The sequence below is a fragment of the Bombus pyrosoma genome, linkage group LG12 (genome assembly GCF_014825855.1).
Source record: "Bombus pyrosoma isolate SC7728 linkage group LG12, ASM1482585v1, whole genome shotgun sequence".
Classification (NCBI taxonomy): Eukaryota; Metazoa; Arthropoda; class Insecta; order Hymenoptera; family Apidae; genus Bombus; species Bombus pyrosoma.
In genome coordinates, this window is record NC_057781.1 from 4,290,847 (window position 1) to 4,312,324 (window position 21,478).

The window sequence follows — 21,478 nt, forward strand, 5'->3', positions numbered from 1 at the left end:
TAGTAACGAATCCAAATGCAAGAAAATTATGAATTTAAAAAATTAACTTTTTGGAAGGGAAAACATTTGAAGTTTTAACATGAAGTTGCCGTGTATGACTACCCAATCAACGTGTTCGAATTTCTGCAACCTGTCGTCTGCTCCTTCCGTTCCTTTAACAGTTTAACTTGAACCATGCTCTCGATTTTGTGACCTTCAAAGTTGTCTTTATAAAATAGAGGTCAAATTCGAAAGAAACACATTATTCTTAATTAATATTAATGTATTATATAGTGAATTATATAGTGAATTATATTAAATTATCTTTGTAAGAATTACAATCTGTTTTTCGTTCTGTTAATTTATGCTATATTGTTTCGCGTATATTATATTTTCTTGTTATTTTTTAATGAAAGTATAATATTTTTAGTCTTTAGTACGCATTAGCAGAGTTGTCAGGTATGAGAAAAAGAGAAATGATAACTTTAAGGGAAAATAGTAATACTGTTTCCTAAAATCTTGCAAATTGTTTTACTGCATGTGCTAATTGTTTAGAGTAAACTATTAATTGTAACTTTACCTTTATTAACCCACAAAATACATGTAAAGAATTGTATATGTATATTGATATGCATACATTTAAATTCTAATACTTATAATCCTGTCATGTGTAATAGTTTTTAATGTGCTTTTATGTATATAATTTTTCTGGTTCTGTAATTTTATAGTTGTATAACAGAGTTGAAATAATTGATGATTCAATGTAAATCTTTCTTATACAAATTTTTTAATATTGTAAAAAGACATATATGTATGTATTCATTTTATATGTCCTTTTAACTACATAAATTATGTACTTTTGAAAAATTAAATAAAATAGTTTTTTAATTACATCATCTTGTTTTAATATAATATATAGAGCAATAATTTATAATTAATATAATAAAATTATTTTGATTCATTTTTAATGTACAAAAAATTAATTTCAATTTTGATTAGATTAAAAGCAGTTAATAAGCAGCTTTTTGTAATTAAAGTTTTCCTTTATATTTGTTATAGGTAATACAAAAGTGGTATTTGCTTAAATAAAAGCAACAGTACATAAATAAATGCTATGATAACATAGAACTAGTTGAAAAGTCATTGTCTTCGATAATAATTTCAGCTATATGATTTATTTTGAGAATGGGTTTTATACTTACAACAAGTTATTTTTTTTGTGATGCAACAAGGACATTAATAAGGAAACTTAGGAGCATTCTTCAACATCTTTGCAAATGCCGCTATTTAAAATGCCTTTATTATTATGTAAGTTCAGATATAATCATGATATATATCTTAATACCCTTTGCACTTATATCTTTAGGATGATAAGAATATTATTGGTGAATTTAATTGGAATTGATAGCATATCATTGTAATGTCTTTGTAACATTTGTCTAATATAACTATATAATGATCTAATCAAAGGAGGTATCTTGCACACAGTGTTAAATATACTATCTTTATTATATATGAAATGATTTATATTTCAGGCTAATATTTCAATGTTAAAATAGTGTTGTATTATTGGAAATAATAACATATCTATTAAATTTACTAGAAATGTAGTAGTAGTAGATAGATAAAAAATAGTAATATAAATAGACAATTGATGTTATATAGTACAAAGTCTATCCCATGTTTATATTATTACAAAGAGGTAATCTAAGCATGTAGAGTGAGAATATCTCTGGACTTTATGTATGTTCATGCAGCATAACTTTGTAATCTAATACTATGCTTTTTGCACGCTTGCTAGCTGCTTTGTGTTGATAACTTATATTAAGGGACTTGTAGACTAAGTATTTATTCATTTACCACAGTTCACGTGTAAGTACTACTCCTAAAAGTATTATAGGCTCGTCAAAATTATATATATTTTATTAATTTAGTATATCATATTTTCTTATTGAATAATTATTCTCATATCTAAATGTTTATAAGTATTTGTTATATGCATACTTTTTATTATTTAATTACTTATTCTAAAAACTAGATAAAATATTTACAATAATTTTAGAAGGATATATTGATATTTGTATAAAAATAAGAGTATATTACAAATAATTAAAAAATAGTATAAAAAATTGTGTGATATTGCATTACAAAATAGGTGCTTGTGTCTTTAGGCAATCGTAGAAGATATGACGGAACACATGTCAACAACTGAAAATCACGAGTGTGAACAAATAAGAGTCTTAACTCTAAATAATGGGGAACATCTGGATGGTATACTATATAGATTAAAAAAAGGTATGTAAATTCTATGTTACTTATAATTTTGAGGAAAATGAGTTTTATAAATTAGAAAAATTTTTAACAGGATGGAGAGTAGAATTTCGTTTAGGTGCTTCTCTTCTTGGGAAGTCACTTGATCTTTTTATAAATTATCCTTTAGGGGAAAATAAAAAATTTGAAAGGCATACATATTATCCATTAGAATGGGTTAGTGAAACAGCTAATATATCTTTATTTTTGGCTGGTTCATTTCACTATTATCTTATAGATCCTAAGTAAGTATTAAATATAAAAAAAGAATATTGACATAATAAAATATATTGTTCACAATTTTTAACGTATCAAATTTTTTAGTTCTGAAGATATGAAACCTATTGCTTCTGGATACTTACTAGTGGATCCAGAACTTAAAGTAGGAGAACATGGAGATGATTTACCATTGGATTGTATTCAGTGTCAAACTGTTCTTGCAAAATGTCTGGGACCATTTTCTACCTGGGAAGATAAACTAATAGTGGCTAGAAACTCTGGATATAATGTGATTCATTTTACACCAATTCAGGTATATATTCCATTTTTTTGGATAATATATTGAACTAATACATCTAACTTATATAATTTATGTTTTAGGAACTGGGATATTCTAAGTCATCTTACAGCCTTAGTGACCAGTTGAAATTAAATCCTTCTTTCAATGATGATGATAAATCAGTTACATATGATGATGTTGAAAGACTAATAAATAAAATACGCAATGAATGGAATGTTAGTGTAATATATAATTTTCTATATTTTATAGCTTAATCTGTTATAATATTCTATAATATCAGCCTGTAAATGTTGTGTGTTTCAGATGTTGAGTATATGTGATATTGTTTTGAATCATACAGCAAATGAAAGTCCTTTTTTGGTATCTCATCCAGAATGTACATACAATTGTTTGAATAGTCCTCATTTACGTCCTGCATATCTTTTGGATGCTGCATTGTTTGAATTGACAATACAGGTTGCAGCTGGAGAATGGGAGTTTAAAGGCATTCCTTCAGTAGTTGAAACTGAAGAACATTTAAACGTAAGATAAATGCATTATATTAATAATTACTAACCAGTACAATATATTATTTATACTTGTTACTTCTCTATTTTCAGTCAATTCGTCATGCACTTCATACATATTTTTTACCGCTTGTGAAAATACATGAATTGTATATATTGGACATCAATGAAACTATCGCGGAGTTTTTGAATTTAGCACGAAATCAGATGCCTCAAGATACTATTGAACCTATATTGGAAGATATCAAAATAATAAAAGATCCGAAATTTCGTAGATTGAAAGCAACTATAAATATGCAACTTGCTTTAAAAAAATATAATATATATAGGTAAATTATACCAATAATGGTCAGAATACCAACTATCACCTCAGAAAGGTTTTGATTTAGTTAATGTTCTAAACTTAAAACTTTATATTCTTATTGCAGAACTGATTGTTTTGATGAAGAGACTCGTTTGAAACGCTGTGCCGAAGACTTAAGAAAGAAATTACAAGAACTTAATAACATGATCACTAATGAAATACAAAATCATCTAAATGCTGCAGTTGAGAATACTATTGCTGGTATAAGATATTTTAGAGTGCAAGGTGATGGGCCTAAACTTAAAGAAATAAGCGAAAGAAATCCACTTGTTCCTAGGTACATAACTATTGTAAAATATTGCTATTTTGATATTTTATTTATATAAATTGTGCTAAAACATATTATCTTCAGATATTTTACTGATTATGGAGCACCACAAACATTAAATGAAAGAGAAGCAACAATGTATTCTGATGAAGGCTGTTATCTTATGGCTCATAATGGATGGGTAATGAATGGTGATCCTCTAAAAAATTTTGCTGATCCTGATTCTAATGTTTATATAAGAAGAGAACTTATTGCTTGGGGTGACAGTGTAAAATTAAGGTAATGCTACTACCTTTGAAGTAGAATCAAGATATAAAATAATTAAAATCAATAATATACTACATTTGTTACAGGTATGGAGATAAACCAGAAGATTGTCCTTTTCTATGGCAGCATATTACTGCTTATATTACACAAACAGCTAAAATTTTTGACGGTATTCGCTTAGATAATTGCCATTCGACCCCTATCCCAGTTGCAGAGGTATATTTAATTTATTAAAATATTAAAATATATATCTAACGTATATTTATGTCTATATTAGTAAATTCTTAATCGTTCCAGTATATGCTTGATGTTGCTCGTCGAATTCGTCCAGATTTGTACGTTGTTGCCGAATTATTTACAAATTCCGATCAGAAAGACAATATATTTGTCAATCGACTTGGTCTCACTTCCTTAATTCGAGGTTCGCAAATTTATTTTATAAGCTGTGAAGCTTTATAAGAAGATACCAATATATAATACATGTATTTATAAATTTTTATTAAATCTTATGAAATCTTTTTCATTCTCTCAAAATAGAAGCTATGTCTGCGTGGGATAGTCATGAAGAAGGTCGTTTGGTATACCGATATGGAGGCGAACCAGTAGGTGCATTTTTGCAACCACGTAAACGGCCTCTAGTACCAGGCATAGCACATGCACTATTTCTAGATTTAACTCATGATAATCCCAGTTCTGTGGAAAAACGTAGTGTGTTTGATTTACTTTCAAGTGCTGCTCTTGTATCAATGGCTGCGTGCGCTAGCGGCAGCAATCGTGGATACGATGAATTAGTTCCTCACCATGTAAGTTAGTTTTATTGTAATATTTATAGTTATATTTAGAAGATTTCAATTATAATAATATTTGAAAAAAGAAACAATCTATGTTCTCTAATCCTAATAAATCCTTACAGATACATGTTGTAGATGAAACAAGACAATATTCATGCTGGGCAGATGATGAATCTTTGATAGATGGTATCAAATTTGTAGGTTTAAAGACTGGTATAATTGCGGCGAAGAGAGCATTAAATGATTTGCATTATACTCTCGGGCAACAGAAATTTTCTCAAGTATATTCTCATAATACATAACGCATAAGAAGTGCTGTTTCCGCAAAATTTTTAAAATATTATTTACTAAATTTACAGGTATTTGTTGACCAGATGGATAGTGATATAGTAGCTGTAACAAGACACTCTCCAACAACTCATGATAGTGTAATTTTAGTCGCTTTTACAGCGTTCAAACACCCCGATCCTAATGCCAATGATTTGAGAAGATATGTGAAACCATTACGAGTGGAGGGTGTAATGGAAGAAATTATTCTGGAAGCATCCTTATCTCATATAGAAGCTAAGTAAGAAATGTGAAATCAATAATTTTTCATGTTCGTTATTACGTATTGACATTTTGACGATATATTGTTTTTAGAAATGGTACTTCACCTTTCCATTATCCTGAAAAATATGTACAAGATGAAAATTACATAAATGGTCTCTCAGAATATGTACTAAGACTTAAAGAACACATACAAATTTGTGACTCAGAAATCCTGGAGAAAGTTGATTCTGGTGATCCTAAAATAACTCAGCTTAATTTTGTAAACTTTCAACCAGGTTCTGTCGTTGCTATTCGGTAATATTTAATGATTCTTTTTGTATAAATTTTTCATAAATTTTATAACATATATAATAAATATTGATATATTTAATTTCAGAGTATCTCTTCATGCTAATATAAAACCTGCTCTTGCAAAACTTCATAATACTATTTCAATAGTAACATCACAGAGAAGTTCCGATATACGTGTTATTGTTTCTCGTATGAACTTAGTAGATTTAAATAAGGCTCTATACCGGTGCGATCAGGAAGAACGCGATGAAACTTCGAATAGATTTGATGTATATGATATTCCTGGTTATGGACCCCTTGTTTATGCAGGTTTACAAGGTAAGTTAACAATTTGAGCTATTTCATATCTATATTATCCATACCTATTAATGTAACACACATTACATTTATTTTTAGGTATAATTTCCTTGTTAGCAGATATTCGTCCTAATAATGATTTGGGTCACCCAATGTGTATTAATCTCAGACAGGGTAATTGGCTAATAGGTATGTGCTAGAACAAATATTAAAACAAATCCATTCTATTATTAACATCACTATGTTTCATTATATAATTAACGATTGTTAATACGTTTAAACAAATATATACAGATTATACTTGGCAACGATTAAAAGAAGATGAAGGAACTAGAACTCTTGGAGAATGGCTCGAAGAAGCTACTGAACCATTTAAATTAATACCTCGCTATTTAGTTCCTAGTTACTTCGATGTTATAATTGTAAACGTTTATATGATACTTCTTGAGCAATGCTATAATCTAATGTCAAGGTACTTTACACTAAATATATTTTTGTTTTTAATTTTTTGTAAACATTTACTAATTCATTGCTTCTTATTAGCTTTGTGAAAGAAGGTTCCACTTTCGTTAAAATTCTATCTTTAATTTCTATTCAAATGGGAGGAATAGTAAAATCAGCTCCGTTACCAGATTTGTCTCCAAATATAGATCCTCCCAAACCAAAGATCAAACAATATAATGGCGAAAGTGAACAAATATGTATGACATTGTCTGCTGGTTTACCACATTTTACCACAGGATATATGAGAAATTGGGGAAGAGACACTTTCATTGCCTTAAGGGGACTACTGATATTAACAGGCAGACATGCAGAAGCACGATTTATTATCCTCGGCTATGCTGGAACTATGCGACATGGTCTTATACCAAATTTACTTGATAAAGGAAAGAATGCTAGGTAACAAATAAATTTTTAATTATTATTGTATGAATACAATTTCTAATTATTGTTGCACCTTTTAAATAACTTTTTTATGTTTTTTAGATATAACTGTCGAGATGCTTTGTGGTGGTGGTTATATACAATTCAATGTTACATACAAGAAGTACCAAATGGTTTAAAAATTTTAACAGACAAGGTTTCGAGGCTGTTTCCAACTGATGATTCTCCTCCACTACCTGCAGGACAAGTAGTACGTAGAAAATATTCTTTGTAAATAAATTATATATATTAACATTTGTTTCACACATGATATATATTGGAAATAAAATTTCAGGATCAGCCACTACATGATGTTATTCAAGAAGCTCTTTTGATACATTTTCAAGGACTTTGTTTTAGAGAAAGAAATGCTGGAAGACAGATTGATGAACATATGACAGATCGTGGTTTTAATAACCAAATTGGAGTGCACCCAGAAACAGGATTTGTATTTGGTGGAAATGATGCAAATTGTGGTACATGGATGGACAAAATGGGATCTTCTGAAAAAGCTGGTAACAAAGGAAAACCAGCTACTCCAAGGGATGGTTCAGCAGTAGAAATAGTGGGTCTAAGCAAGAGTATTCTCAGCTTTTTGGCTGAATTGTATAAGCAAAATCTTTTTCCTTATGGTAGTGTGCAAAGAAAAAATCGGGATGGTAAAAAATAAATTTTGTTTACGTTTTTTCATTTATTTCTAGCTTTTTTCACTACAGTTAATGTTTATTGCAGGCTCTACTGTAACTTGGAGCTATAAACAATGGGCAGATAAGATTTCATTAAATTTTGAGAAATATTTTTACATCAACGAAGTGCAATTAGAAGGAGAACTTAAATCAGAACTTATTCACCGTCGTGGAATTTTCAAAGATAGTCATGGAGCAACACAAGCATGGGCCGATTACCAATTACGATCTAATTTTCCAGTTGCAATGGTTGCTGTAAGTACATTCTTATAGCTTTTTTATCCTTAAAATGTATGTGCAATTTGGATAATATTCAAATATCATTATCTTAAAAGGCTCCAGAATTGTTTAATCCGGAACATGCATGGATAGCATTAAAAAAGGCAGAAGAAATTTTATTAGGGCCACTTGGAATGAAAACATTAGATCCTGCTGATTGGGCGTACAATGGATATTATGATAATTCTAATGATAGTGGAGATACTAAAATAGCTCATGGTTGGAATTATCATCAGGGGCCTGTAAGCAATGTTCCTTAATATATTATTTTAGTATAAACTACTCTGATATAAAACTAATAATTTCATGGCATCTACTAGGAATGGGTTTGGCCCATAGGCTATTTTCTTCGTGCCCGACTATATTTCGCTCCATTAGTTGGAGGAAAGGAAGAATTACGTCGTACAGTCGAATCAACTGAAATTATTATTTCTCGACATTTCATAGAGGCATCTACAAACCATTGGAGAGGTCTCCCTGAACTTACCAATAAAGATGGGGAATATTGCAAGGATAGTTGCAGAACACAAGCTTGGAGTGCTGCTTCTATATTAGAAGTTTGTATATATGCTGTTAATGGTATTTAGAAATAGTTCGGTTATGTCATTGATTATTACTGTACTATATATTTCATTCTAGGTTCTTTACGACTTAGATAAAATTAAACGGGAATTACGATCCGAGGAGAATGAAAGAACGAATTGATATAATTTTGCGTGTGTTCACCACCGCCAATTACACTTAGAACATTTACGATTAGAAAAAGAACGTAGCATTAGAAGTAAAGATCACGATAATAAATGGCACATATTTAACACAGCTATAGAAACACCAAGCACGGAGACACACGCATTTGGTATTTCGCACATAGACAAAATCAGTATGCTACCGTGCAGTACAATTGATAACGTTTTCTTAATGCAAGAACTTAAGAAAAATGAAAGTAAAGAAGACATTAAACATGATTATGTATCTTCTACTGTTATTAGCAATTTGGAAGTAATTGAAACTATGTCAAATATAACAGAATTGTCAATAGTATCAGAAGGTGAATTTCATAAATCAGGACAACTTATATATGGAAATGAACCTTTAAAATACGAGAATAGATCTTTAAATAAATTTCAAAGTGATGTAATTGACCAAGTTGATACATTAACAAAACAAAACATAGGGAAAAGTAATGCATTGACGAAATACCCATCAAAAGTGGATCACGTTTATGAGGAAGTCAATGCTCTTGAATGTGATATTATGGATTATTATGAAAAATATAGCCCTACAACGGCGAAAACTTTGATAAATACACTTTTTCTTCCTCTACATAAAATTTGTAAGAAATGCGCCAATTTACAAGGCAGTCCAGTATATTCTGATCTTTTGATATATGCAAAGAAGCCTTTATATGCGAAGGAAGTCCATTTACTTCAACTAAATGAAACTTTACAGTTTAGATATTGCTCAGAAGATGGTAAACATGACAATACATTATATTTACAGTACAATAACGTTCAGCACTGTTTACTAGTTCATAATTACTTAAAAACTAATGCTTCTAGTATATTCTATTTTTATGGCCCACCGCAGGATATTTTTGATTTAAAAACAGCATTAGAAACAAGTATCCTTGTTATAAATAGCAATACGAAAGGAATAGTAAATACAGAGTTATATCATCGTTGTGCAAGTAATTTTTATACAAGGATGTCAAATAATGGTATTGCATCTGCAGCGTTTCGTATTGATCATGGTAATATTATACGCTCTATAAAACACGTTGGATACGATACTGATTTGCAAAACTGGATGAATTATCGTAACAATGTATTTCGATCACACAATCTCAAACAAGATGATGTAGTCGATCATCGCGCGAATAGATCTAGTTTGTTATTATTAGAGCCACTACTGTTAATGCCAGAATTAGGAAACTCTAGGTATAGACACAGAAAAAATCGTATTTCACAATCAGAGCACATAAAAATAGTAAAGATAGTAATTGCCTATACTCTTTCTTTCTTCATTTTAGCAACAATCACATTTTATATAGTTTATTTCACTTAATAAAATATGATATTCTTTTATACTCATTCCTTTATTTTTTGCATGGAACATTTTCAGAATCTAATTTTATCTAATATTTAAAACTATTAAATTTTTTGTTTCAAGCTTTTACTACATAAATACCAATGTTGTCTTTTATTCGTGTATTCTTTTGCATGAAACTTCCATATAATAAATTTTATATAAACTATATGAATTGTTATGTTTATCATAATTGTTCTGTAAATCATTAACATTTGTTACCGTAATTAAAAATTTATTGATCTTTATATAATTATGTAGAGTATTCTTATATTGTTTTAGAAAATTATTTATATATGATTCTATTAAAATCATAACCATACCGAAATGTACAAAAAATATTATATTTAATATAAAATAAAAATTTCAACTTCAAAAGATTTCGGTATTTTTAAACTGGTAAAATGCGATTAATCGAATGCTCAAGTAAGGTTATTAAAATTTGTTATTTTTTATTAATGATTAAATTAAATATTTATTAGCAAATACTATTATTATTGCACGTATATTTTAAATACATGATATTTTCTTATCCATTCCCATATCTGTATGAAATATTTGCAATAAAATTGATATACATATTCAATTTTGCATAATGGAGAAAATGTTTTTTTCCCTTCCAAAATTCACACGTCTACTTTCTCTATTTTAAAATGTAAATAAAGTTATATTACAGTATAATATAATACATATAATGCTATATAGAACTTACAATGATAAATAAATTAAATTACTAAATTACATAGTATATGTAATATAAATATCTAGTATTTACAAATTTAATCATTTTCAAAATTAATTAAAACTTTTTATCAACCTGAAATATTAAAAAATGTATAAAACTACATAATATTTGTTTGAAGGTTTCATCAAAAGTTTTTTAAAATAATCTTTCCTATTACACAACATGAATACCTGTTTATGACAAAAACTTTTATGATAAAAATTCTAAATACATACTATGTAATTTATATGTATATTATATTATTTTAAATATAATGAATTATTAAGCATAGTAAATTACTCGCATCTTAATGATATATAAAGAAGAATAGATATAAATATTTAATATCATTCTTCTCCTAAACTTTACTATATTTTAAATAAAAAGTGATTATATCGTATTAAAAAAAAAAGAAATTTATATCTATTTACATTACCTCTATGAATAAAGCTTATAAAAATTATATTAAATTTATTGCACTTAAATCAATATGATTTAATAATAACTACAGAAAAAAAATCGAAATAACAAATAATCAAAAATAAACTTACTCATTAGTATTTATAGTTCACTTAATTGCTGAAACTTTCATAATCTAAATGTGTTATTTTTTATTTTATTCTTCATTTTATTTTACACTGCTATTTTATGCTTACTTAAATATGCAATGCACATATTGTTAAAAATATATCAAATACTGTATGAAAAGATTCTATTTTTATATATTAATAGAACTACTAATGTTATTATATTAACATTGTATAAGTTTGTAAAAAAATTATATAAACTAAAATAAAATAGTAAATCACAACTCCCCAGAATGCGTTTTTATTTGTCTTCTTGAAATTTAGTAATAAGCAATAAAAATACAAAAAACAAATTTCTTAACCACATTGTTTAATTCATTTTTTAACTATATTATTTGTAATATAATTATATGTTATATGATTTGTTACTTGTTAGATGTAGGACTTAATTATATTCACAATTTTAGATCCAATATTTAAAAAATTCTACCATATATCAAGAACAGATCGAATATTTCTTAAATACGAATGTACCTGTTCTATAAATTGTTACTGAGCAAAACCTAAGCACTATTAGCTTCTATTTAAATGTCATCGAATAAACCTCTTTGTGGAGGTCCTATGCGATTAGTATTTGCAATAAATGCTCTTGCATTGTCCATATGTCCTTCATAAAAATCATCGGCTTGGTAACCTGTATCGTAACTATTATTTGCACCATAACTATCAACTCCAGTTGCCATACCAATATAATATTCTGCAGGGTCAAAGTCACGTAATAATCCAGCTCTTGCGGATTCTACCGATTCATCTCGTTTCAAAGGCCGAACTATAATTTAATTAAATACAAAAATTTAGTGACATAGATATAGCTATTTACACTATACAGAGTGTGTTATGCAATTGGATCGAGTTATATCTCAAAATTAGTAAGAGGTAAGAAAAAGCTGTAAAGGTAAAAGTTGAATGGTATGATTAGATCTTAGGTATTCACTTTTTTAGCACGCAGCGGTGCCCTGGAAAAGTGCAATTGCATTCTCTTTTTAAGTGGAACTCTATAATTTTTTATTAATCACTTGATGTATTTTTTAATTCTCCATAAAAAAGTATGAAGGTATTTGAATTGAAAAATGCTTAGTTTGAAAGATATTTGAATTCCAATGTTGAACTTAGTCTATGAATAATAAGAAAACATAAACATAAGCATCTGCCTTATGTTTTTTCTTCTTCCTTATATGTAAAGTTTCATAAAATTAAAATCGAAATATCCTTTAAACCAAGCACATTTTGACACAAGTATCTTAATACTTTTTTGTAGAGAAATAAATAATGCATCGATTAGACAATAAATAATTATAGAGTTCCATTAAAAGAAAAGAGTATAATTGCACTTCCCCCATGCGTCGTTACATATTAAAAAAGTGAATACCTAAGATCTTGTCATGCCATTCAACTTTCCTTTCTATATTTTTAACTCTCTCTTTATATTTTTACCTATATCTTACTAACTTTGAGATATAATCCAGCTTAATTGCATAACGTACATTGTATATTATCACTTCTTTTAAATAAATTACAAATACCTGTATCGGTACTTTGCCGTGAGGTTCTGTAGCGAGATGAACTGGTAGCGCTACTAAATCTTTCATGAAATTCGCGTCTTCTATACATCAAATCTTCTGTTCTTTGTCTCTTGCGTCTCTCTAAAAACGAGAACATAGACGTAGTTATATGAAAACAATATTATTTACATTTCATAAAATTTAATTATGATAGTCATTATTACTCAAATAAAATAATTTTACCTCGTTTTATTAACTCTTGACCTTCCTCAACAAGGTCTGTTGTAAACTCATCATCATCAAGAAATTGTTGAAAACCTAACATAGAAAGCAATCTACTTCCCAGACTAAAGTATGTTGCTAGACAAAATGCTAGAATAGCCATTGGAAAGTATACATTAAATCCATCAGATATAATGGAAATAACATCCATATGCCCCATTACCTAAATAAATAAATTACAGAATGAATTTCAAATTTATTATGAAAATCTTATAATTACTCATATATTTACTTGAGTGTAATGAGTTTCCAAAATGTGAGTTTTAATAATATGTGAATCCATGTGTATAAGACCCAGAAAGTTTAAACACATAGGTGGTGTAAGACGGCATAACATCATTCCACTAAATATTAAACTATATTCATTAGTCTGGTGATGGGGTGCCAAGTAATATAAATTCAATACACGAATTTTTAAAACAGTTGAATAAGCGCAGTAACAAAGGTAAGCAATTATCATCATTGATAATACCTACAGAAAACATTTTAGTTATCTCTTCCTTCCTTTTGCATTAATTTTTAAAACAAAAATCTTATTTATTAATATCAAATCTAAATATATATTCTTACCTCAATGGTAAAATAATCGTAATTTTCTTTAGCTAGATTCAAAAATTGGGCAAATAATGATAACACTGGAGTTTTATTAAAAAATGTTACTTCTGACCATACTACAGCTATTGAAAGACATCCAGTGCAAACAGCTATAATTTTTTGTACATAACTCCTTATGACACATTTCCAATACCACTCTAAAAATTTTAATATATTTATAAAAGCTAAAGAAAAGACCATGTGTTTCTACAATCGTTTACTATTTAAAGCTTACCAATAACTGGATTGTAAACAACACGAAGTGGAAATGAACGATGTGTAGGGAAAGTTGTTTTAAACCTTCTATCATCACTTACTTGGTTTTTTGCTATATCCTCTAAATCAATTATTTTATCAACCAAAATTCCCCATTGAGTTTCTATACGTTGCAAAGTTTGCAATGCTTTTATTGTCTAACAAAAAAAAAATAAAAATGAATAAATTATTATGCTTACATAAACAGTGCATTCAAAATGTTCCACGACTCATTATTATTAAGAAGGTAGCTTTTAAGGTAAATGAAATTTTGTTATCTATTATTTAACATACATTCCTTTTCCCACTATATAAATTTAGACCGCTCATACAACTATTGAAAGGCGTATGTGTAGCCCTCTTTTGAAACTGTATTTGCCAACTGCCACATTTTCGTTGCTCTCTTAGTGACACCTCTAGCTTAGGAAACAGAAAGAACTCAACAGGAGCAAAATCTGGAAAATAGGCTGGTCCCAGACAATCCATCAACCAAGTATCAAACAGCTGAATGGTGCGATCCAGAAGATGTATGACTGACGAAAATGAAGGCCACAAGATCAAAAATGAAAACAATGTTGATCGCATTTTTTGATTCAAGAGGATTCATTGTGAATTCATGTCCCCTAGCCAGACTGTAACTGGATCATTTCAGAGTTACTTGATTGCCTTTTGAAAAGAATTTGTAGAGTCAGACGGGATGTGTACTAATCACACTTGATTACCTTGCAATTTTTTGCTAGAAAATCAGTCATAGTGATTAATAACCACTCTACTTCTCAAATTTGACTCCTGCTGACTTCTTCCTGTTCCCTAAGCTGAAGGTGGCACTGAAAGGGCAGCATTTTGACGATATAGAAACAATTCAAAAAAATGTGACAGTCGTTTTGAATATAATTTCAAAAGAGGACTACGCACATGCTTTTCAATGGTTATATGAATGATCTAAAATTTGTATAGAGAAAAAAGGGATATGTTGAATACTAGATAATAAAATTTCATTTACCTCAAAAACTGTATTTTTAACAACATTAGTCCTGGGATGATCTGAATGCACAGTATATTTACACATTAGATATATTTAGATATATATGATTAATAACAAACTTGTCTATGTAAACGTATTAATGCTTTTTCGGATGGTGTATCTGTTGGTGTATCATCTGGTAGTTGTCTTCTATTCATTCTGTCTTTTAATTCTGCAGGAATTTTTTGAAAAATTGTTTCTAAATTACAATGAAAAGGATGTCCTGGTCCAATAGATACTGTAGCAGCTTGTAAAGACTAAAAAATAAAATAAATACAATATAATGATAAATACAAATAAATGAGAATTAGATAAAATATTTAATTACCTCAAGTATGTCATCTACTGTTTCCTCTGCTTCACATTTATCCAAACTTAATTTAGCAACTTTAAAATAGCTATAATTCAAAGTGTATCCAGGTTTACTAGCATTCCATAATCCCCGAGGAACTTCAACAAGTGCGTATCCAAGTAGTAATACCAGTAAGAATAAACCCCAGGTATTTGATGCAGATGATGCTATAGCTTTTAATTTTTGACTAAAATATATACATACATAAATCCATAATATATATTTTTACATTTATCATACTAATGTATCTTACCCATCAAGATCGAAACCAGGTTTTAATGCTATATATATAAGAAGGATACCACATATGAACAAATAACTTCCATAATATATAGCATTATCTATTAAAGCAGACTTTAGCTTTCCTTGAACCGTGAAATCTCCTGCTTTTATATAAGATTGCATAAGTGGTAATATCAACCATGTTAAACATTGTGAAGTCCAATACACAATTCTCCATAAATTTGGAAATATATGTTCTGGTACATTAGGCCAAGGTTCTTTACAAGTATGAAATGGGACTGTTGTTGTACTGTCAAAGTTTATTTTTGTGCTATTATAAATATTTTGTTCATCACATTGTCTATAAACAGTCTATAAAAAAAATATTAGACTTAAATGTATTAATTATTTTAATATTATTTAAATTAGTAAATATTATTACTTACAGATGAAACATCTAAGGGTAAGATAAATATTATCAGCAGTGAAAAATACCATGCTATGAGTACAGAGATTGTAACAATAATATGTTGCCGAAAAATATTACCATATTTATATAATAAAGTGGCAGCAAGGCAAAATGCTACCACAATTTCTGTTAAGAATATTCCAAGAACCATTTTGGTGATTTCTAATTTTATCTCACCATAACTTTATAATTATTTTGATACTTTTCGCTTTTAGTTTTATGACTTATTCATTATCATTTGCATTATTATATTCTACTGCTTCTCGGACCTTTAATTCAGCATCCTTTTGCATCTTCTCTAACTTTTCTAATGTAACTGATTTTAAAGGAATTAATTTAGGTTTACAAAGTATATAATCCAAATTTTCTTCCTGGTATAGCAAGCTTTGCCTAGGAAGGATTATGTCAATCTTTTCTGAAGAATTATCCATCAACTCTGACATTTTTGCTGGAATCAAAACGGATATTTGTGTTTATATATATGAGGTTATATTTAATTTTAAATAAATATTTCTAAATTATTTCCAAATAGATGTAGTACATAATTTCTCATAGTATGTATGCATACATTTTATATTTTTTAATTTACTTTATATAACTTTAAATAAAAAATACAAATAGATTATATACAAGAATTATGGTTCTCAAAATCAATCGCTTGGTCATTTGCTGATAGATATAAAATGTAACTATTATAAACGCTTTCGAGGGACGAATAAAATATTAAACAACGATAAAGATAATAAAAAATTCGGGTGTAAAAATTAAGAGAAGGTTATTTGTTAATCACATTCCACATATTTACTTCGATGGCTACCGAAGTCATCTACACTTTAAATTACCGGTATTTATATTATAACGTACTTTTATCACTGAAAAATACACTTTATCCATTTCTTCTCTACAATAAAATCGTTAGGCATACATTGCACGATACAGTCAAACTATCGACGTCACATGCACACCGTCAAATTGTCATTTACGAATAATACTACACGTCCAGAGCCTACTTTAGATCCGATAGATACAGGGTATAGGCTATATAGGGGGTAAATCTGGCAACAATGTCAGGATTCAGAATTCTCGTCTCAATATAAACATAACCTAATGACTATGGCCCCTTCCACGGTGCTCTCCATAGGTCTCCCGTGATTTTATGAAATGGTAACGTTTTGTTATAATAGATGGTACTAATTCTAGTGAAACAATGGTAACAGTACACTAGGACGTGTAATAATAGTAAGTTTATTCGATATGCTGTTTACCCCAACTTTACTTGCTTAATATACAACTTAAAGATAAAATTCTCAAATACTTATTTTGTATCTTTTATATATATAGAATTTATCTCTATACTTTTATTAAAATATTTTTAAGATGATATAATATGGTAATATTTCATAATTCTTTTTAGATTAATAAATTAATAATTAGATGTTGCGATATTCCCAAAATAAATGCAAAATTCTTGTATTTATTGAAATAGCAATATAATAGCATATTGTGCTACAACAGTAAATCTAGTAAACTAACCGCGTGACTTTTGTTTCACGATCTTTTTTTTCCAGCATAGGTAAATCACATTTTCTTAGCATTAGCATCTGGTCATCTTTGTAAAATCGTGAATATCCGATATATCACCAATTTTTATAAAATTAATTTAGAAGAATGAAAACTGTTGCTGTTAAATCTGTCTATGCCTGCTCCGTAGTAGACCCCAGATTTCCACATACTAGTGATGAATCTGCGCAAATGTTGCACACACTTCAAATATGCGAAATTCAAAATGTGATCAAGACATGATTATCCTCCGAGATTTAAGTAATTAAACAATAGAAAATGGTTACGACGATTGATAAAAGACATACGTAATTGTGAAATGAAGAGGAAATGAAAGATAAACATCTAATGAAGTGTACCAACGCAAATATGTGCAAAACCCTATTTTATTGTTAAAATAATCTAATGTAAAATGATACAACATATTTTGTCCTATTTTATATTCTTTTATCAGGATACCCTGCATCATACATTTTATATATTTAATATTAATTAAACAAATAATTTATATTTTATATAAATATATATTTTACTTTATATATTATTAATAATTATACTTTATACATTTAATACTACCCTTGCTTAATAGTTTCAATATTATCAAATGTTACTTTAAACGATATCATGTAATGATAATATTTATCACTTCTAGAAATTTTTTTTTCTTGATAGCGTACATTACTATAAAACAATATAATCTATTAAGATTTATTACTATCTAGGAAACCCCGCCTTTGAAATTACGTGTGTATTATATTTGTACGTTAAAAAGCTATTTTACTTAACCAAAAAGATATTTCATTATTTGTTTAAATAATCTTCTAAATATGGCAAATGAAAAAGATAAAAACAAAAAATCTATTGTTGCAAAAAGCACGTAAGAAACTTTTATATTACCAAATCAAATAACCATATCAAATAATTTTATTTATTATACAAAATTAATAAGGTCAAACATTTATTTCTGTTTTAGACATTGTACCAGTTTTGGAGTAGGTAAACAATTGCCATTAGCAAAAACTCAATTTCCAGCTGGTTTATGTGCAGTATTAAATAAGACAAAACCCCAAAATGCTAAATTATACAATGATTATATGAAACTTATTAACAATCTTCCAAATATAAAGAAGATAGAACCTGAGTATTACTTAGTATTGTTCAAAATTTTATTATATTTAGAAGAGCATGAGCTTTGTTTAATTGCTGCAAAACATAATTTGAAAAGTCAAAAGCTTAAATATGTTTCTGACACATTTGAAATCACAGTGCCTACTTTAGATGAAGATGATCCATTTATTACTGTTGGTGATACATTACAAATTGAGGTGAAAAGATTAAAGTTTAAACATACCTGTAACATAACAGATATTATAGGGAAGAAAGTATATACAACAATACGTAATTCGTAAGTACGTTTGCATTAATTTTTAAGAATTAAACAATAGAGTACAAATCATAGTTACTTATAAAATGTTTAGATCTCTTGTATCTCGACTTCTTGAAGAAGAAGTTAATATTTATTTCCTTCCTATGAACTGGCAAATAAGATGTTTTCATTATGTCTTACACATTATGTTCAAGCATAATTTGATAAACTTAGTATATCCCAAAATAAATACAAGTCTTTATACTTCATCAGAAGTGTAAGTATTTTTAGTAATTATTCTTAATATATATGTTACTTTTTCATATACTTACTAATATATACTTATATGATACAGTGATTTGGATTGGGCTAATAAAAGTATAGCAAAAAATAAAGAACAGAAAATAGCAGTGAATAATATTTTGAATTATTCGGCGTACCCTGCACCATACATTTTATTTGGTCCTCCTGGTACTGGCAAAACAACAGTATTAGTTGAAACCATTTACCAAGTATAGATCTACTACTCTAATTTATAGTATAATATGAAAAAAATGTTTTTCATTCTAAGATCTTGATTATGTTATTTTATAGATTAGGAAACAATGCAAATCAAAAAATATTTTAGTATGTACACCTTCAAATGCAGCAGCTGATGAAATTGCGAATAGATTATTATGTTTACTTCCTCATAAAGATGTATTTCGGATGTATGCAGCAAGTAAATGTTGGTAAGTTATTATTCTCATGAATACTCGATATTTTATTAGTTTTATTTCTTTTCGCATTTATAGTAACAATGTAGATGAGAAAATTTATCCAAATTCAAATTTTATTGATGATATGGTCCTTTATTTACCAAAAGAAATTTTTATTTTGAAGAAGATTGTTATTACAACATTAGTAACATGTACGAGGTATGTTTTCTTTTTATTTTTTTCAGTAATAATTACATTTAGAATGATATTTATAATTTGTTAATTGCAGATTGGCAAGCCTTAAATTACGAAATGATCACTTTTCATATATATTTATTGATGAAGCCAGTCAAAGTATAGAATTAGAATCATTAATTCCACTTATAGTCATGAATTCGAAAAATAATCCTGAAGCATTATATGCACAAATTGTTATTGCTGGTGATCCCTATCAACTTGGTCCTCTAATTAGATGTACAAAAATTCAACATTTGCTCGGTATGTAGTTTCATATTATTAAAGTTAAATTTACGTATTTTATTAACTGATATAGAGTTACATTATGTTTCTAGGAAAGTCTTTATTGGAAAGATTAATGGAATGTGAGCCATATCAAAAAGTAAACAATAAATATAATTCGCGTTATATAACAAAGTTAATTCATAATTACCGTAGTCAAGAAGCTATTATACATACATCCAATAATTTATTTTATGAAAAGGACTTGTTATGTGATAAAAAGGAAAACAAACACAGCATAATTTCAAATTGGATAGTATTATCAAGGAAAACATTCCCTATCTTATTTCTTGTACTTAAAGGTGAAGAAGTAAGAACACCAAATGGAAGGTAATTATAACATTTCTATATTAAAAGCAAAGTTATTACGTAATTAGTGAAATTTGAAAACATTATTTTCTAGTTTAATGAAGATTAAACATATTATCTTTTTAGTGTTTACAATGAGACAGAAATTACGGCCGTAACGAACATTACAAAAATATTAATGCGTTCCAAATTTGGTAATCGAAAAATTGAAGAAGAAGATATTGGAATTGTAACTCCATTCAAGCAACAAAAAATTATGATTAAAAGAAGTTTAAACTTGCATAAATTAAACAACATAGCTGTTGGGACAGTAGAGATATTTCAAGGACAAGAAAAAGAAATTATAGTCCTAAGTACAGTACGTTCACAAACTTTTGAACACCATGGTAAACAACATCTCGGTTTCTTAGCTAATCCAAAGGTATAATTTTACATAATATTTAAAGAGCAAATGTTTTTTGGTATTCTGAATATAATAACAAGACTTAATAATTATATTTATTTGTTTTTTCAGAGGTTTAATGTCGCCTTAACAAGAGCAAAAGATTTATTAATTATAGTAGGAAATCCATCCATTCTTTGTCAAGACAAATATTGGAATACTTTGTGCAAATACTGTCAAAAAAATAATGCATATGTTACTATTGATGAAAACCTAAAATTAGTGACGTTTTCGATATATAATAATTAATTATTAATTGGTAGAACATACTATTTTTTTATGAGATGAATAATATATTAATATGTTATAGAAACTTCTTTCTGTGTGTTTATGTTTTCATTATTTATGCATTTATTATGTATTTATTCACATTAAGCGTTTAATATCTAAATAAATTTGTTAGATACTAACTTAGATATATATAAATAGATAAATGCATATAAAAAATAAAAAT

General features: G+C 28.0%; 5 protein-coding genes across 8 annotated transcripts; 3 read left to right on the forward strand and 2 right to left on the reverse strand.

The window, feature by feature from the left end:
* The first annotated feature begins 159 nt into the window (after nt 1–159).
* Nucleotides 160–10,118, forward strand: LOC122573967 (glycogen debranching enzyme). The gene is made up of 26 exons (XM_043741007.1): nt 160–438; nt 1,039–1,287; nt 2,151–2,274; nt 2,345–2,534; nt 2,614–2,821; nt 2,890–3,024; nt 3,113–3,331; nt 3,409–3,644; nt 3,744–3,956; nt 4,032–4,226; nt 4,301–4,430; nt 4,512–4,635; nt 4,752–5,017; nt 5,128–5,286; nt 5,365–5,573; nt 5,648–5,851; nt 5,934–6,166; nt 6,245–6,334; nt 6,440–6,617; nt 6,689–7,045; nt 7,133–7,280; nt 7,365–7,728; nt 7,802–8,010; nt 8,091–8,276; nt 8,355–8,591; nt 8,674–10,118. The coding sequence occupies exons 2-26, from the start codon at nt 1,165–1,167 to the stop codon at nt 8,737–8,739; spliced, it is 4,803 nt and encodes a 1,600-aa protein (XP_043596942.1). The 5' UTR covers nt 160–438; nt 1,039–1,164; the 3' UTR covers nt 8,740–10,118.
* On the forward strand, nt 9,364–10,290 carry LOC122573970. Its single transcript, XM_043741011.1, has 2 exons — nt 9,364–9,505; nt 9,622–10,290. Exons 1-2 carry the CDS (start codon nt 9,470–9,472, stop codon nt 10,096–10,098), a joined length of 513 nt encoding a protein of 170 aa, XP_043596946.1. The 5' UTR covers nt 9,364–9,469; the 3' UTR covers nt 10,099–10,290.
* Nucleotides 10,291–11,655: 1,365 nt separating this feature from the next.
* On the reverse strand, nt 11,656–16,281 carry LOC122573419 (LMBR1 domain-containing protein 2 homolog). The gene is made up of 10 exons (XM_043739755.1): nt 16,108–16,281; nt 15,693–16,033; nt 15,416–15,626; nt 15,168–15,344; nt 14,044–14,221; nt 13,785–13,966; nt 13,447–13,686; nt 13,176–13,377; nt 12,954–13,073; nt 11,656–12,199 (listed from the first exon to the last, which is right to left on the reverse strand). Exons 1-10 carry the CDS (start codon nt 16,279–16,281, stop codon nt 11,955–11,957), a joined length of 2,070 nt encoding a protein of 689 aa, XP_043595690.1. The 3' UTR covers nt 11,656–11,954.
* Nucleotides 16,282–16,354: 73 nt separating this feature from the next.
* Nucleotides 16,355–17,803, reverse strand: LOC122573422 (BBSome-interacting protein 1). Of its 2 annotated transcripts, none has more exons than XM_043739768.1 (2): nt 17,664–17,803; nt 16,355–16,578 (listed from the first exon to the last, which is right to left on the reverse strand). In XM_043739768.1, the coding sequence occupies exon 2, from the start codon at nt 16,571–16,573 to the stop codon at nt 16,355–16,357; it is 219 nt and encodes a 72-aa protein (XP_043595703.1). In that variant the 5' UTR covers nt 16,574–16,578; nt 17,664–17,803. The 2 variants fall into 2 exon arrangements, with proteins under 2 accessions (XP_043595703.1, XP_043595702.1); XM_043739767.1 differs by lacking the exon at nt 17,664–17,803 and adding an exon at nt 16,995–17,147.
* LOC122573420 (putative helicase mov-10-B.1) lies at nt 17,238–21,337 on the forward strand. 3 transcript variants are annotated; one of them, XM_043739757.1, is made up of 12 exons: nt 17,238–17,369; nt 17,699–17,703; nt 18,413–18,567; nt 18,664–19,095; nt 19,169–19,333; nt 19,412–19,568; nt 19,651–19,787; nt 19,851–19,973; nt 20,044–20,252; nt 20,327–20,603; nt 20,709–21,003; nt 21,097–21,337. In XM_043739757.1, the coding sequence occupies exons 3-12, from the start codon at nt 18,518–18,520 to the stop codon at nt 21,271–21,273; spliced, it is 2,022 nt and encodes a 673-aa protein (XP_043595692.1). In that variant the 5' UTR covers nt 17,238–17,369; nt 17,699–17,703; nt 18,413–18,517; the 3' UTR covers nt 21,274–21,337. The 3 variants fall into 3 exon arrangements, with proteins under 3 accessions (XP_043595692.1, XP_043595694.1, XP_043595691.1); XM_043739759.1 differs by lacking the exon at nt 17,699–17,703 and having other exon boundaries at nt 17,242–17,369; XM_043739756.1 differs by lacking the exons at nt 17,238–17,369; nt 17,699–17,703 and adding an exon at nt 17,964–18,097.
* The last annotated feature ends 141 nt before the right edge of the window (nt 21,338–21,478 follow it).

Coding starts and splice junctions, on each gene's coding strand:
- LOC122573422 (XM_043739768.1), bottom strand. CDS start 16,573: ATGTCAGAGTTGATGGATAATTCTTCAGAAAAGATTGACATAATCCTT.
- LOC122573970 (XM_043741011.1), top strand. CDS start 9,470: ATGAAACTTTACAGTTTAGATATTGCTCAGAAGATG. Junction 9,506..9,621: donor TAGATATTGCTCAGAAGATG/GTAAACATGACA, acceptor GGCCCACCGCAG/GATATTTTTGATTTAAAAAC.
- LOC122573420 (XM_043739757.1), top strand. CDS start 18,518: ATGGCAAATGAAAAAGATAAAAACAAAAAATCTATTGTTGCAAAAAGC. Junction 18,568..18,663: donor TCTATTGTTGCAAAAAGCAC/GTAAGAAACTTT, acceptor TTTCTGTTTTAG/ACATTGTACCAGTTTTGGAG. Junction 19,096..19,168: donor TATACAACAATACGTAATTC/GTAAGTACGTTT, acceptor TAAAATGTTTAG/ATCTCTTGTATCTCGACTTC.
- LOC122573419 (XM_043739755.1), bottom strand. CDS start 16,281: ATGGTTCTTGGAATATTCTTAACAGAAATTGTGGTAGCATTTTGCCTT. Junction 16,034..16,107: donor TACCCTTAGATGTTTCATCT/GTAAGTAATAAT, acceptor TTTTTTTTATAG/ACTGTTTATAGACAATGTGA. Junction 13,967..14,043: donor TGTTTACAATCCAGTTATTG/GTAAGCTTTAAA, acceptor TAAAATTTTTAG/AGTGGTATTGGAAATGTGTC.
- LOC122573967 (XM_043741007.1), top strand. CDS start 1,165: ATGGGTTTTATACTTACAACAAGTTATTTTTTTTGTGATGCAACAAGG. Junction 8,277..8,354: donor GGAATTATCATCAGGGGCCT/GTAAGCAATGTT, acceptor GGCATCTACTAG/GAATGGGTTTGGCCCATAGG. Junction 8,592..8,673: donor GTGCTGCTTCTATATTAGAA/GTTTGTATATAT, acceptor ATTTCATTCTAG/GTTCTTTACGACTTAGATAA.